This window comes from Chelonia mydas, chromosome 11 (genome assembly GCF_015237465.2).
Source record: "Chelonia mydas isolate rCheMyd1 chromosome 11, rCheMyd1.pri.v2, whole genome shotgun sequence".
Lineage (NCBI taxonomy): Eukaryota > Metazoa > Chordata > Testudines > Cheloniidae > Chelonia > Chelonia mydas.
This window is the reverse complement of record NC_051251.2, coordinates 9364465-9381711: the sequence shown is the minus strand read 5'-3', so window position 1 is coordinate 9381711 and position 17247 is coordinate 9364465. Positions and strand designations below refer to the sequence as shown.

The 17247-nt window shown below is 41.9% G+C and overlaps 1 protein-coding gene across 3 annotated transcripts in view; it reads left to right on the top strand.

Moving 5' to 3' along the window:
* The window catches only part of TFCP2L1 (transcription factor CP2 like 1), a 48283-nt gene extending 31375 nt beyond the window's left edge, over window positions 1-16908 (top strand). For all 3 annotated transcript variants that reach the window (XM_037913113.2, XM_043525385.1, XM_043525386.1), the window contains 5 exons: window positions 1321-1411; window positions 2157-2257; window positions 3454-3596; window positions 7042-7093; window positions 8035-16908. In XM_037913113.2, the coding sequence (XP_037769041.1) occupies window positions 1321-1411; window positions 2157-2257; window positions 3454-3596; window positions 7042-7093; window positions 8035-8072 (425 nt within the window). In that variant the 3' untranslated portion in view covers window positions 8073-16908. The remainder of the gene's footprint in view (window positions 1-1320; window positions 1412-2156; window positions 2258-3453; window positions 3597-7041; window positions 7094-8034) is intronic.
* Window positions 16909-17247: the final 339 nt, after the last annotated feature.

The window sequence follows — 17247 nt, the reverse complement described above, 5'->3', positions numbered from 1 at the left end:
GCAGGAAGGAACTGACTGCGAATATCTGAAAGGTACATACTAGGAGGTCACACACTTTGTAGCTTTGGGAAGGCTGAGCTTGTTGGACACATCAGGGGCTCCTTGCATCCCTCTGTCTCCCCGCCCACAAGCTCCCTGTGTGGCAGCCTCCCAACTCCCTCTGTTTCAGGGACTCTCTGCAACTTCTCTCCTCATCTCCTTTCCTCCCCACCCTGGCAGGGGTTCTGTGTGCCTCCCATTTCCCCTCTCTCATACCAGGGTCACCCACTTCTCCCCTTCTGCCCCCCTCCGCCCCAATCCCCATGCTAGCCACTCTGTGTGCACCTCTCTTCCAACCTTCCCTCCCATATTAGGGGCTCTGTGTGCCTCCCATGCAATCCTCCATTCTCCCCTCACATGCCAGTGGCTGTGTGTATGCCCCGATTCTCCCCTTCCCCACCATTGCTAATCTGGGAGATAAATGCATTCAGTTTGTCAAGGTGTCAATGAGTCAGACTCTATTAGGAGGCTGAGGAAAGATTGGGAATTGTTATGCTGGATGTTATTAATGGGTGCAATCAACCCGATGCTCAATCTAGAGACAATGTGGAGGTACTTGAAGTTGTGGCTGTGGTAATCAGAAGGCAGGGGCTCCATGTATCCCCTATATCCCCCCAAATCAACAGGGGAAATCCAAAATCCTTGAAAGCTCGTCTCTCTCACCAACTGAAATTGGTCCAGTAAGAGAGATTACACCTCACCCACCTTGTCTCTCTAATATCCTGGGACTGTCGCAGCCCCAACAGTGCTGCATAGTGTGTTCTCTGAAGCATAGAAATTGGTCAGATGAGGCATTCAAAAGTTGTTTTACAGACAGACAAACAGAAATGTTGTCAAGTTGAGTTTAAGGCCTCCACAATCTTGGTCAACAAGAAGACATTTTTAAATGTCTTTGTGCAGCAGGAAAGTTAGGTCTTCTACTCATGACCAGCCCTCGCCATCTAGGGCAGAAAGGGTTGCATGGTCAAATTCTGTTTCATGTTACTCCATTAAAACCGCATTGATTTGTGTAGTTGAGAGCAGATTTTGGGCCACAGACCAGGAACTCAGTCTAGCTTATGCATGTGGCAGTTGAAAGCACTTCCTCTGGACCACTGCTCAGTATTGGCCATTCTGTGGACTTGAAGAAAATCTGTTGTGAAGGGATCAATTGCAGTGTACACCCTGGGAATGTTAACTGTTCATCCAGCATCTCTTAACAGGTCCAGCTGTACATGTTTCTGATTATTGGTAAGCTTTTTTGATTTGTTTAACCTCTAAAAATAACCTCGAAATGTCTAGGTGCTGACTTACTGAAGATGTCCAAAGAAGATTTTGTTCAGATCTGTGGGCCTGCTGATGGAATTCGGCTCTTTAATGCAATCAAAGGAAGGTTTGTACCTATCTCTTCCAGATACTACTGTTGCAGCATCCATTGGTGCTTCCAGTGTTAATTCAGTGTCTCTGATTAGAGCGCCTCTGTAAAGACCTACTTTGAGGCCTCCTTAGAGTCTGGTTGGCTCAGGGGGTTGGCAGTGGGCTATTCACCCTAAGGTATGAGTTTGAATACTGCCAAGGTCAGAGATGAGTGAAAAGTCATTAGCATAATGTGGTTCTTCAGTGGTCTGTTTGGAATCAGTTAGTGGTCTCAATGTGCTTCCCAGTAGAGACATGTTCACATCCCATCTGGTACCTGTGTTGCCTGTCTCAGCAGAAATCAAGGATTGAATGGACTAAAAAGACTGAGCCCACAAATGCCTCCTAACCCTCATCAAGAGGCAGCGGCTACACTCACTAACCAGCTGGTCTGGGTTCAAGTCAGTAAGCGAGGGCTTTAGCCTTCTATGTACCGAGGGCCTCCTGTGCAGTGCTGAGCACCCTCAATCTTATTTGCTTCATAGGGGTCAAGGATGCTCAGCACCATTTCCAGCATCTCCCAGGGTTAGGAAGCTTCTGTTACCAAATCTCCTGGTGCATCTCATCTCCTGCAATGCTAGTGTCAAGATTCCCCTTAACTGCTCATTTATGTACTATCCAAATGAGTCCACAACAGCTATTCCAGTGTGTTGTGGACCAGTTCACACCAACAGCATAGTCTAATAACAAAGAATTTATCACTTTTGTTTTTAAACCCATAGAAACGTAAGGCCTAAAATGACAATTTATGTCTGTCAAGAACCAGAGCAGAACAGGTCTCATCTGCACCAAAAACGAGAGAATGGAGATGGTAATCTGTGTGGTAAGTTTCCTGACCTCTGCTCCCATAAGTGCTAGTCTGATGAGCTGCTTTTGGCTCTGAGCTCCACATCTGACCAGTAATTCCACTGGGTTGGCTTCAGCTGCACAAGGGCATGGAGCACAGACAGCATCCTGCCCACCACAGAGATGCAACTTGTGCTGACTTGAGGGTTATTCAGGAAAGGCAGGTGATGTTTGCACTGCCACCCTCCCTTAAGGGAGTCATCAACACAGGGCAGCTTTAATTTCTGCCAGTGGCTCCACAGTAGCCCCTCCAGTGGAATGCCACTGAAGAGACCAACTGAATCAGTGCATCCTCTCCCAGCCGTCCTGGCCATGCCCCTCTCTCCAGCCGGCCCTGCCCACTTCAGAGGTTCTGCTTGGCCCCCTTCAAGCCCTTTGATGGAAGGGAGATTATGGCCCCTTTACCCTTTTTAAAAATCAACATTGTCAAACATTACCACCCATTGGTATCTGGCCTACTGCAGTTATCACCTCACATGTAAAATAGGAAGTAACGGATAACACCATATAGGAGATGTTGACTTTTTAATGGTGACCATTGTACTTTAGTCAACTGTTTCAGTTAACAGAATTTGAAGAACAGATGCAAGACTCTGCCCTTTTGAGATGGAACATGTAGATATGCAAGAGGGTAGTGGGGCCCAGAGGATAGGCCACAGGATTGGGCATCAGGAGATCCAGGTTCTGTTCTGGGTTCTGCTTCGAGATCTATGCATACAAAGAACTATACACATGCTAGGCTTTTTTCTTCTTAATATAGAAACTCATTCACCTTCCTGTAGCTCAAACTAATTCTCTTTCAGATGTATCCAAAGTACCAAAATGGGGTCAGCAGAATCACAAGATTCTCTAAGAAAATCAACGAGCACTCCTCTAAAGGGTGTTTCATTTAGTGTCTTGCAATATGTGGTTTTATTGGCAGTTCCTGAGTCTTTCTGCGGGCACACCTGGGCCAAAACTTATCTAGATTGTCCTTGCCTTCTGACATGCAGAGATAAATATTAGCCATTTTGGGGCAGATCCTTAGCTGGTATAAATTTGGTTCTACTTCAAAGGCACTATGCTGACTTACACCAGCTCCAGATCTAGCCCTTGATCTTATATCCAATTCATTCATTGAAGTCAAGCTTTTTGGTTGTATGTATAAAGGCTTGTTTCCCTTAATTATTGCAGTATACCATGCAGTCTTCTTGGAAGAGCTGACAACCCTGGAATTAATTGAGAAGATTGCAAACTTGTATAGCATTTCCCCACAGCAGATAAATCGGATCTATCGGCAAGGACCTACAGGGATCCATGTATTAGTGAGCAATGAGGTAAGGGGCTAAAGCAAACACATCTGGTACGAAGTATCGGAGTTCAAGACAGCTTCCTGACTTTCTTTTTTTTATAGTTAGGCCGACCTTTAAAACTATGCAAGAGTCTCCAAGGGAACTAGTCAAGATTATTAAGCCCGAAAAATTTGTTTGACTTTCACACTTGTCCCAGATATTTTTGAGTCTTTAAATCAAAGAATTCAGCTATATGACTCTCTTTTTGTTCTCCTTAAGAGAAGTTCTTTTTAAGTGATATTTGCAGTAGTATGAAATATATTTAAATTCCAATGAATTAGTGAATTTCAAAAGTGGTCACTTTTTGGGTACCGGATCTGAAAATCAGACCGTTTAAGGTTGAGCACCTGGAAATCACTTGCCAGTCACTCTTATGTGTTAGCCAATGGTTGCAGACATTGAGCCAAATCATTGCTTGCTAGGTGTATGTAACAATGTCCCTGAATTCTTGGCAGTTGCCTGCTTACACAAACGCTTCATTTGGTCTGTTCCATTTTGCATGTTAATAGTGAATTGCCCCAATCTTTTCTCTTTTGTTCTTTCTCTAAACGACTTGCTCTTTTCATGCACCAGAATCACTTAAGGAGCTTCATTTAGATGGACTGGCACTACCCCTGAAAGGAACGTTGTTAAAGCAAACGAAGCAGAGAGCGGGACTCAAATGGGGCCTAAATTTAAGCCTGTAATGCTTACTCTGAAAGTCTCCTTGCCATTTCACCCCGATTAAATCAGAAACCTTCAGCGTTTAATAAGCATGAAGTGCTTTGAGGCAACCTGTGAGGAGGGGGGTGGGGGGGAATTGCCTCAACTACCTCTGGTGTGAGGGGCCTTAATTAAATACTTAAGTTACTTATTAACAATATCTATTACTTTATTTTTGGTCTTTTGTGTTCTAGTGGCAGAGAGGCACAAGTGATGCAAAGGAGAGGCACTGAGTTAATGTACTTCATGCATCATTGGGTGCGCGCGCGCGCGCACACACACACACACACACACACAGTGCAGTGGAGTCTAATTTGGTTGGGGGGAGGGGGAAGAGAGAGAGTAGGGGAGTTAACTTAGCCTGAGGGGAACTAGAGGTGGAAAGGGAGTTTAGCATGAGAACTTAAAGAGAATGGAAGTGGAATTGCTCTGCTTGCCCTGGGGGTCAAGTTTAAACAGGTAGGGGCCAGATTTTCAAGTGCTCTGCACACAATGGGAGCTAAAAGAAAAGGAGTACTTGTGGCACCTTAGAGACTAACCAATTTATTTGAGCATGAGCTTTCGTGAGCTACAGCTCGCTTCATCTCTCAAAAGAGCTCAAGAAGTTAGGCACTTGACTGCCTTCCAAGCTCTGGGCCTCAGCTCCCATTGCAACACTTTCAGTGAGTTTTCCAGAGGAGCTCATCACTCTGTGCCCAACCTGATCAGTTATTTGGGGATTTAAATGGTAGCTGGACTTTTCTTTAAAATCTGATCGCTTCTCATGAGTAACTAGCTTTGCTTAGGTTAGCTACTAACCCTACCTGAAGTGATCTCACTCTTCTCTTTGAAAAAAGAAAAGGAGGACTTGTGGCACCTTAGAGACTAACAAATTTATTTGAGCATAAGCTTTCGTGAGCTACAGCTCACTTCATCGGATGCATTCAGTGGAAAATACAGTGGGGAGATTTATATACACAGAGAACAAGAAACAATGGGTGTTACCATACACACTGTAACGAGAGTGATCACTTAAGGTGAGCTATTACCAGCAGGAGACCGGGGGGCGGGGGTCAGACGGATGGACGACGACGGCACCTTTTGTAGTGATGATCAAGGTGGGCCATTTCCAGCAGTTGACAAGAACGTCTGAGGAACAGTGGAGGGTGGGGGGGAATAAACATGGGGAAATAGTTTTACTTTGTGTAATGACCCATCCACTCCCAGTCTTTATTCTAAGTTAGAGATTGAAGTGTGATATATGCCATCATGTGCCAGCAATGCCCCTCTGCCATGTACATTGGTCAAACTTGGACAGTCTCTACGTAAAAGGATAAATGGACACAAATCAGACATCAAGAATTATAACATTCAAAAACCAGTTGGAGAACACTTCAGTCTCTTTGGTCACTCGATTACAGACCTAAAAGCTGCAATTCTTCAACAAAAAAACTTCAAAAACAGACTCCAACCAGAGACTGCTGAATTGGAATTAATTTGCAAACTGGATGCAATTAACTTAGGCTTGAATAGAGACTGGGAGTGGATGGGTCATTACACAAAGTAAAACTATTTCCCCATGTTTATTCCCCCCCACCCTCCGCTGTTCCTCAGACGTTCTTGTCAACTGCTGGAAATGGCCCACCTTGATTATCACTACAAAAGGTGTCGTCGTCGTCCATTCGTCCGTCCGTCTGACCCCCGCCCCCCGGTCTCCTGCTGGTAATAGCTCACCTTAAGTGATCACTCTCGTTACAGTGTGTATGGTAACACCCATTGTTTCTTGTTCTCTGTGTATATAAATCTCCCCACTGTATTTTCCACAGTATGCATCCGATGAAGTGAGCTGTAGGTCACGAAAGCTTATGCTCAAATAAATTGGTTAGTCTCTAAGGTGCCACAAGTACTCCTTTTCTTTTGGCGAATACAGACTAACACGGCTGCTACTCTGAAACCTGTCCTTAACTGAGCTGTGTCCTTTCATTGAACAAATATTTCACAAGTAAATCCATTGGTAGACTTCAAAAGGGACCATATCTCAGCAATTGTAAATCGGCATAGTTCTGCTGAAGTCAATGGAACTACACCAGCTTATACCAGCTGAGGATGTGATCCATGACTTTTAACTTCCTGACAGTAAGATCTCTGGCCCTTGTCAGGCCGTGTTGACTTCAAGGGGTGTTTGCCACTGACTTTGGTGGTGCAAGATCAGGCCTTTTTGGAGAGGGGGAATAGTCAGTCTCCCCAAGGAAGTTCTAGAAGCCCTGGTGCTTGGGACACTTAAAAATAAACTGGTGAAAATACTAGTAAATGTATAATAAACCTGCATTGCGATCCCAATCCCAGCTGGTGTAAATTGGCCTAATTCTGTTGAAGTCAATGGAGGTAGGCCAGTTTAAGGGCCAGACCCTCGCCCGATCTAGAGTCGGGGACGACTGGGTGACTTGATGTAGCAGGAAAAAATGAATTTGTGTGGTAATCTTTGGACTCGATCCTGCAAAGTGCTGAACCCTATAGATCTGATCCAGCAAAACACTTAAGTTAGTCCCATTGGACTACCCGTATATTCAATTGCTTTGCTGTATTGTGGCAAAATGGTTAGTACTTTGTAAGATCAGATGCTCAGTTGATTGACCTTCCCTTTAAAAGTTATATTGGGCATTGAATTAAAACTTGTTGTGCTCAAAATGTTAAGACATCAACTGTTATGAAGAATTTTATGTTCTTGTTTTTTTCCCCTGCCATTCAGATGGTGCAAAACTTCCAGGATGAGTCTTGTTTTGTTATCAGCACATTAAAAGGTATGCTATTCTGATGCTACTTACTGTTTTAGACTATTGCTTTCAACTGCCTAAGAACTTCAGGGAAAGAATGGGGGGAAGAAATTGAGACATGGAAAGGTGGGATATGGCAGATATAAATAACCAAAAGTTCTATAAATGAAATGTTGGTTTCCTTTGTTGGCCATGTAAATTTAAGTAATATGTAGCAAATAACACTGCAGAAGTCTAATGCATTTATTGACTAAAATATCTCTCATCCACACTTAAATCCATATTTTGATAAGCTTAGACATAACTGAAGTGTAAAGTAATTCTTCTTCTTAATGAAGGTTTTTATTTTATGAAGAACCACTGTATAATCTGAGATAAGAATCTGAGAGTGAGTATACAGGTAAATGAATCCTCAGACTAGCTTCTTCATGAAGCATTTGAAGTCCTGAGTCCCTTCTAAGCTATCTGGAAAGGGCTGACTTTTTCTGATTTGCATCTCCAGCATCAAGCAGAACTCGAGTGGTAGCTGAATGCATAAAAATAAATACGAGGGCCAAATTCTGCTCTTCATTACACCAGTGTAAATCTGAAACTAAATTCTGTTCTGTTACACTGAATTTAGGTGGATTATAAAGCCACTGAATTCAAAGGCTCAAACCTCAATTGGTGTAAACCATCTTAGCTCCATGGAAGCCAATTTTCAGTAGATGAGGATCTGGCCCATATTCTCTATTTATACTGGTGCCAATTTGGCATAAGTCCATTGACATCACTAGTGTAAATCTCCTATTAGAATCATTTTAAAAAATGCTTTTGTTTGAACGTTCAGTATTAATCCTTATTAATCAGTTGTGGTAGCAGAGTGTAAGCTGTGTTAGAGGAAAGACTGGAATGTTACATTTCTTCACCTTTTTTATATAAAATAAATTGCAATAATCTTTGCACTGAAAAGCATTTCGCTATTACAGCTGAAAGCAACGATGGCTACCACATCATTTTAAAATGACCACTCGGACTGTAACAACCTAAAACTTCGATGCCTCACCAAGATTGCTGCAACCCAGACTGGAAACATGAAGATCCATTTGGATAAAGCGCTCCCATGAACTGAAAAATACCAACGGTCTTAAGGAAAAACAAACTTCATAGACAAGTGGTTTTCTGAGAATGGAAATAAGAATATCTTCAGCAAGTCTGTGTATTTGTCTACCCCTTCCCTCCTATTTAGGCTTTTAAGTTGTTGAGGGTCCTGCTTATTGCTCAGATACATCTGCCTTTTTTTAAAGGGAAATGCAAAACTAAAAGCAATTCTCATGGCTGGAATTGGTTTATCTACAGTGCCTTCTGAGTACGCTTGCATTCAGCACCAGTTTCATCTCAGATATAAGCTCTTATCCTCTTTCTAGGCAGAGGACTATGGGTGGGATCCATGAACGGGCGTAGATGTAACAACATTGAGTATCATAGTGCCTAGAAAATCCCTGGAACAAAATCATGAGTCACAAAGCCAATTTAGGCACCTCGGCGCCCTGTACAACAAATGGGGAGAGATAGGCGCCTTTGACTGCGATCCACAAAGTCAGCACGCTGCATGGAGGCACCTATCTTGGCTAGTGATTCACAAACTGGAGGAACACAGGTGCTTGGCTACCTGTGTGACACCCAAAACATAACAGCTGGAGGGAAGGGGAGGAAGACCTCCCTTATGTTTAGCCTGGTGGATATAGGGTACTTTCACAGGATGTGGGAGATCCCCAGTGCAAGTGCCCCCCATCCCCATCCTGAGGGGTAGAAACTTGGAAGATCCCTGTTCAGATTCTCTCAGGTGAGGTCCCTAGCCACCAGGCTATGGAAAATTCTGAGGTGGGGTTCCCTCAGTTTCTCCTGTTGAAGTTGTTCCATTGTTTGATTAAAGTGGAATCTTTAGATGCCTAAGTCCGTTTGTTTTCTGGCCCAATTAATATTTAAGTATCTGCGTGCATCCTAGCCTGTGTTCCTATAATCAGTCGGTTATGGCTGTTCGTGATTCACACTGCATTGTTCCATCTTTCCTCTTAAAACAAACAACACTTTTCTCTCCTTCTCAGTGCTCCTGGTGATCATTTTGTCCTGCTGCCTTCCCATTCAATTTGACAACACAGCAGACGCTGGGCTAATTTCCTCCTAGCCCATTTTTTGGTACCCTGCTAAGCTTTTTCTAGACCTCTTCTCCATCTGTCCTCTCTCTTTTTTCACTCAGCTGTAAGACCTGCTTTCAAAAAATATATAATTTTTTTTTTTTTGTAGCTACTTCTGTTCCACTGTTGCTACTAGAAGTGAATGCGTATTGTTCCATTTTAGCCTGCTGCCAGAAGAACTCCACATGGATGGAAATGTACACGCAAACAATCCAATGACATTTTGGAGGATGCAAATGAGGACAAATCAACTTGAGGCGAACAGTTCACACACCATGTTATATTTTTTAGCTTAGAATAGCTTCAGTCAAGTGCACTGGTTTTTGATAAAGTGCTTTTGAAGTGGTAGACTGACTTTAAATCTCTTGACAACTCAACTCTGGATTTATTCCATTCAACAAAAGCTTGTGGTAACTGATACTTGCTGTAAATGTTAGATTTTAGTTGTGGTAGCTTCTGTTTTCTACATAAGCTATCTGCTGTAGCAAATGTAATCCGTTTATTTGAATCTAAGATCAGGTAAGGGGGCATTCAGAGTACTTGTTCCTCGCATACATCTGCTGTGTCATTCTTGCTTCCTGTTTGCATGCCTGTATCTACTGTTCTCCTTTTCATCTTTATGGGCCTGGTCTGGCTCCCATTAAGCTAGTGGGAAGACTCCCATTGATTTCAATTGAAGCTGGATCAGGCCCTGGTTGCATTTCACGCTTTGGTGGATAATTAGGAGAGCTGATTGAAAATGAAAATTTCTGTCCTGTGGGCAATTGAAACTGCCCTGAGTTGGTCTGAACAGTTGAAATCCAAATGTTTCACAGAATGAAAAGTTTTGAAAAACCTCAGTTTTGGAAATATTGAAACAAAAAGTTTCAAATTGGAAGTGTCAAAACATTGTCAAAATGGGTTGTAGTTCAGGGGCCTCCTTCTCCCCTGGGGGCTGGACTACAGTTCCCATGATGCATTGTGTAGTAGGTTAGCCAGCGGGGGTGGGGTGCAAGGTGTGCATAGCAGCATAGTGCATTATGGAAGATGTAATGTGGTCTTGAGTCCAGCCCACAATGGAAAATGGGGACACGGGGCACTCTGGCAGATCGATTAATTTCTAATGGACACAACAATTTTGATTTTTTTTTTCAAATAAATAAAATAAAATATATAGATATATATGGGGGGGGAAATCAAAATTTTCCAATGGAAAGGTGCGTCTTTTTAACAAAAAGAAAAGGAGTACTTGTGACACCTTAGAGACTAACCAATTTATTTGAGCATAAGCTTTCGTGAGCTACAGCTCACGTCATCGGATCACTTCATCACTTCACGAAAACTTATGCTCAAATAAATTGATTAGTCTCTAGGGTGCCACAAGTACTCCTTTTCTTTTTGCGAATACAGACTAACACGGCTGCTACTCTGAAACCTGTTTTTTTAACAGAAACTGCCTCTTCCTGTCTCCCCCCCCCCAAAAAAAATTACTACAGATCTTTCCCAACCCCCTCCGCTATTTAACATTTCAAAAACATGCCCCGCACTTGCCCAGTTGACTGCTTTGTACACTGCCCCAGCTGAAACCTTGTGCAGAAAGGTGGCCAAAGCTCTGGTTGAATGAATTTTATTCAGATTGGAGCAGGGGACTTTTGCTTGTGCCCCTGGTTTCCTGGGTGCAAGATCTGAGCCACATAGTTCTATCAGGGCTTGTCTACACTATGCAGCTTTTAGCCTTGTCGCTAAAGTCAGAGTGTGTAAACACGCTCTGTCAGTATTTTGTCAGCACTTTTGCTGACAAAATACTTCTAGCCCCACGAGTGGCATTAGCTTTGTTGGCAGGTGTCATAAACATACAGCTAAGGGTACCATAAAATCCCTCCTTTACCTGTAAGGGGTTAAGAAGCAAAAATAACCTGGTTTGCACCTGGCCAAAAGGACCAATAAGGGAAGAAGATCCTTTCAAATCTGTGGGGGGAGGTTTTGTTTGTGCTTGCTTTGTTGTTCTCTCCAGGACAGAGAGAGACCAGGACAGGAAAAAAATCTCCTAAAACCCTACCTGAAATAAGCATCTAAGATTACAAATTGTAAGTAATAGCAAGGAAATGGATTAGATTGTCTTTTGTTTTAGCTTGTGAATTTTCCCTGTGCTAAGAGGGAGGTTTATTCCTGTTTTTTGTAAATTTAAAGTTTTGCCTAGAGGGGAATCCTCTGTTTTAAATCTTATCTGTAAAATCAGGATGGAAGGTAATTTTACAGGAGGTGCTTCTTTTACTTTTTTCTTTATTATAAAGTTCTGTTTTTAAGAACCTGATTGGTTTTTAGTGTCCTAAAAATCCAAGGGTCTGGTCTGTGTTCACCTTGTTTAACTATTTGGTTGGTAGATTATCCTCAAGTGTCCCCAGGAGAGGGAGTGAAGGGTCTTGGGGGGATATTTTGGGGAAATGGGAAGTCCAAGTGGTCCTTTTCCTGAATCCTTGTCTAACTCACTTGGTGGTGGCAGCGATACCACCCAAGGACAAAGAAGAATTTGTGCCTTGGGGAAGTTTTTAACCTAAGCTGGTAGAAATAAGCTTAAGGGGTCTTTCATGCAGGTTCCCACAACTGTACCCTAGAGTTCAGAGTTGGGAGGGAATCCTGACCTGGTGGCAGCGCGGTGGGATCATTTTGAACCAGAAGCCCAGACATCAGGATTTTAAAAACATTTTTTCTTTTGACTGATTGAAAACCAGGGAGATTTTTTTTTTTAAAAGGATACTTATTTCCTCCCCCCCAGCCGCAGGGAAGAGTAGGTAAGTCCTGCAAGGGAATTCACAAGCTGGTTTTTTTTTTTTTTTTTTTTTTTTTTTTTTTCTTTCTAGCTCTTGGGTTAGGCTAGGCTAAGTACAAAAAACAGGAATAAACCTCCCTCTTAGCATAGGAAAAATTCACAAGCTAAAACAAAAGATAATCTAACACATTTCCTCGCTATTACTTACAATTGTAATCTTAGATGCTTATTTCAGGTAGGGTTTTAGAAGATTTTTTTTCTTCCTGCCATGGTCTCTCTCTGTTCTGGAGAGAACAAAGCGAGCACAAACAAAACCTCCCCCCCCAGATTTGAAAGGATCTTCTTCCCTTATTGGTCCTTTTGGCCAGGTGCAAACCAGGTTATTTTTGCTTCTTAACCCCTTACAGGTAAAGGAGGGATTTTATGGTACCCTTAGCTGTATGTTTATGACAGCAGGAGAGTGCTCCTGCCAACAAAGCCGCGTTCATGCTGCCACTTGCGTCGGCAAAACTTTTGTCTTTCACAGGGGGGCTTTTTAAAGTACCCGTGAAAGACAAAAGTTTTGTTAACATTGCAGTGTAGACAAGCCCTCAGTTGGAGTGCCCCACTCCCTTATGTGGACCCCTTGATTAAGTTGAAGTGTGAATCTGAGGCAGTGCCACAGAACTTCTCTGGGCACAAGTTAGGGGGATGGAATGTCTTTGATTTGGAAACAAAAAACACCCTTTCCTGGAGGGGGGCAAGGGATGGAGAATTTCCTGCATAAGAGCTCTGCTGTGTGGCGGGAAGGCTACTGCTGTCTACTGGCTGCAGTAAGACCAAAGAGGGGAGAGCATAGGTAAGACATTCATTTGTATGCTGAGGGTCACCCTAAGCTCAGCTCTCGTAGACACAACCGTTCTCTATGCCGTGCACTTGAGACTTTCTCCTGCTCAATAAGGGGGGTTAGGAACTAAAGTCAGGTCTTGCTGGGATGTGGGATCCTAAGCTGTAGATAAAGGTAGATATAACTTCAGCTAAGAATCTGGAGTTCAGGGGTTAGAACCTACTCCTCTAACTCATTGGAACGAGCCTGAGAATACTTTACAATCAGATTCTTCTGGGGCTTGCAAAATCCCTTACATTACAGTATGTGAATATTTGGAAATGAGTGGAGGAGGGGAGGAAATGTGTAGTGTTCGGCTAGTATTGCCAGAAAAGAAATCCAACTTAAAAGGCCCAGAGGTGCCTCAGAAATCTCAGCCAAAATGTTCCTGAGCCATTGAAGCTTTAGACTTGTAAATTCTGCTCTTCTGTATGTGCTTAATGTTATGCACAGACTTCAGTGGCTCTAGCATCAGGGCCTGTATTTAAAACTACTGTATTTAACTACCAGTTTAGGCGCCTGGCAAGTTAATACCGCCCTACACCCTAAGACATTAAATGTATAAATAACAATGTCAAGAGTCTAACTTGGACCAAGAAATTTAGAGTTGAGGTTTCTCATTCTGTCCTTAACTTACAGGTAGCTTCCCTAGTTTTAAAGCACTTACTCTGTGTGCTGCATTGTTAGTTTCCTCTTGATGAGTGGCACACAACTTCCACTAATCATGGAGGTGCCAGGTAGTGATTCCTTACTTGAGGCTGTGTTCTAAAATGGGGAAAACATTCTAGTTTTTATCTAAGAGTAGGTGCCTAATTGGTGTGAAGTTTCACACTGGGTTAGTTTTTATTCCCTTTGAATTTCCTATATGGTGTCTCTTAATAATTTTTAATTAAAATTTGGGCTTTGCCTGCATTTTTTTCCTCTGCAGTCCTATTTTATACTGTAGAACAATATCTCCTGAAAACGTTGCATATGTTGAGCAAATCAGAATAGTTTTTGTTTTTTAAAAATTACTAATTGGACTTCTCATTTTGAGTAGAAATCATACTGTCCTAGAGGTCTGGGACTGCAGCAATGCATAAATACAAACCCTGAGCAGGAGATAGAGGCCTTAGTTCTGAATATTCTGGAAAATTTCACTTTTACCGTGTTTTTAGTGGAATCATTTATAAAAACTAAATTTAATGCAGACTGGTTAATTAACTCTGGTTTATTTTAAAAACATTTTCCCATAAGTGTAGGAGATCTGATCATGAAGTACTATGAAATTCTGGTCAGCTCTGCCCTTTGTACTAGTTAGAGGTGTGATTATATATATTTAAAGCCGAAATACTTATACGGGTACTACCCCAATGTGGATGAAGTTAGGCCAGTATCAAGGTGCCATACACCATTTTAGCTTTGTTCTCTTCTCATACAGGGATAAGCTATACTGGCATAAGCACTCGTACAATACTAGGGAGGACTATATTGCTTTAATTGTACTCGTATAGTTAGTGGTACAACTTTTATGTGTAGAAATGCCCTAACTTGTGAAGGAATAATTATAGGTCTATTGGGATTACACTGACTCAATGGGAAGCTTGGTAGACTGCACTTGCGTAATTAAAATCTATCCCTACAAATCTGTGTAGGTGCATCCTGGCTATAAGGGTGCATTTTAAGAACTTCCTGGTGCCTGATTTCAGGGCTACTGGGGTTTTTTAGAACGCCTACATAGACAGGTTATTAATATAATATGTCCTAAAGGCCATATGGGAGTTTGCATTGACTAAAAAGATCATGCTGTATAATCCACAGACACTGCTGTGATGGATGCATAGACCAAAAATCCTTATCAATACACTGCCAATGCATATAGGGACACCAGTCAGAGCAATATCTTTGGGTCAAATCTAGGAGCATGATGCAGGCAAACCTCCCACTGCAGTTATGTATGTTTTGCCTTAGTAAAGTCTGAGCAAAGACTTCAGATTTTGTCCTCTTGGCTGTTCTGTATGTGTGTTAAATGTCTAAAGGAAGAAATCTCCACTATGCTCAAATTACTTTAGAATAACCTAGTTTTAATTTAATTTATAGCAGATTTGGAATCTACAGAAGTGCCTAAATGTCTGAACCCTGTTATGATTTTGCCCTCTCTGATGTGCTTTTAAACCCGAACTAAAGCCCTGCTTCTGGCTCTCAGGAGAATGCAATTTCTGTACTTTGCCCCTCTCCAGCTTTTCATCCAGAATTTGCATGGTAGATTTTAGATTCCTGGAGGTTCTAATGAAAACACACATTGTATCCTGAGTGGTCATGGGATCTGCAACAGTCGCAATGCAATACAGACTAACACGGCTGCGACTCTGAAACAATGCAATCTCTGGCTCAGAGCAGAATAGATGGGTGTGAATGAAAGCAATTTGACACCTCCCAGCATGAAACCAGGCACGAACATATTCCCAAAACAGAGCCACAGCAACAGCTGAAGTTATTTAATCACCTTATCAGCAGGCAGACAGGAGTAAGTGTGTGGGGACAATTAGTGTCTAATTGGTGGTTGTTAGAGAAATCTTGAAAGCCCCTATATATGTATATATTCAGCTTCTGGAGGAAAAGGTACAAATGTGCTGATTTGAATGAGTGCCTTCCTCTTAAAATGGGACAGTTGCTGTTAGTCAAAATGTAAACTCCACTTGCTTCCCCAGGTACCCACTCCTTGTTATGTTAATTGACCAGAATTTAAACAGTCTGAGATGTCTCCTGATGCTTTTCAGACTTGGCTCTAGTTGCACTGAGTGGGATCTAACTGGATATAAAATCTCACGTTAAACACATTGAAGAATATCTGTTTTGTTTTGTTTTTTAAATCTTTGGAGGGCAATTCCCTAATAATGTAATATATATACTGCACTGTGTATATTGACATATATATGAGCTAGGTATTTGCTGTGTCCTTTGGCTTTAGTTGGCACTCTGCTTTGTTTAATTTCTATTCACTGTAATGAACTCTGGTTGATCAAGCTTAGAGACCCAACTGGCCCCATTGGGTAGAAATTTAAAAGTATGTAATCATTGCTGTGGTTTGAATTAAGCTTGGTACGCTTGAAATTTCATGAGTTTCTATGGCATAAACACAATGCCTTGGTAAAGACAACCATATTTTTACACTAATACTGTTACTCTATATTGTAGCTTCTATAAGACTGAGTTAAATGCAGTTTAAAAAAAAGAGATTGGACAAAGCTTTGGAATAAAAGCTATTCCGTAAGCGGAACAACCACACAGCAACTATGATAGCTTGATAAAGTATTGCTTAAATGCTTTGGAGGATTGTTGGAATTACAACAAAGGATGACAGTGCTAGGGGTTTAATTTGACTGTACTTTCAAAGAAACGCTTGCTCAGATTGTAATTATTTTCTTCCTCCTTCAGCGATGAAATGGTTAACTTTCTGCATAATAAGCCAATACTCAATACTTTGCTAAGATTATGATATTCTGTTTGACAGCACAATGTACTCCGAGTGGCGCAAAAGTTGTTTGCTGGGATTAGCATCATGCATATGAAAAGGCAGACTGGCGTATATTTTAATACACCTGTCTGTTTAAAAATGGGTTAAGTTAGTGCCTAATTTTCTGTGCATTTCAGATTTGTACCTTTTTTGGTAATTCCCTAAAATTTATTCAGCACTCCCCACCCCCTAGGTTTTTCATTTTTTTTTTTTTAAATGGCTTGTATTTCTCTAAATTTAAAGTAATCCTTTGTTTTCCCAGTTTGATTGGGGTAGGTGTTTTTCTTTCCCAGGGCTATGGGAGTCTCCTCTCTTCACTGACAATGCAGCCATTGACCAGTAAGTCTGTGATTAGCAAAGGGCAAATGGAGGTGGGTAGAATGGAGGCTGAGGCATACCAGTTGTGAGTAATACTGCCACACTTTTTGGTTTTTTTTGTTCGTGAAATAAAAAGCATATTTTGCACTGGCTATTGTACTGTTGTGCAGAAGAAAAGAAATCTGTATCTAGAATCTGTGCTCCAGTCAAAATGCAAATAAACTTGTTTGTAAGAAATATTCTGTCTTATGAAATATATTGTCCTTTAAACTTTGGTTGAGATGTATGGTCCTTTTTGCTGTAGAAGGATGTCTTGCAGCACTATCAGTTTGCCAGGCAAAGGCCTAGATTCATCTCCCGGCCTGAGCTCAGCTCTGTGTTGGGACCAAAGGTTTGATCCTGCTACATGCTGATTGCTCTAGCCCTTCAGTGCTTTGCTTGATCAGGGCCAAAATGTTTGCAGGATTGAGCCTGGAAGGAGTGGGCAAAGTTGGGTTTGTTACCATCGCTCTTCTGCTATGCTTAGGGTTGCTCCTCTGCTGGGGTTGCTCTAACTTCACCTGGCTGCCAAAAGTC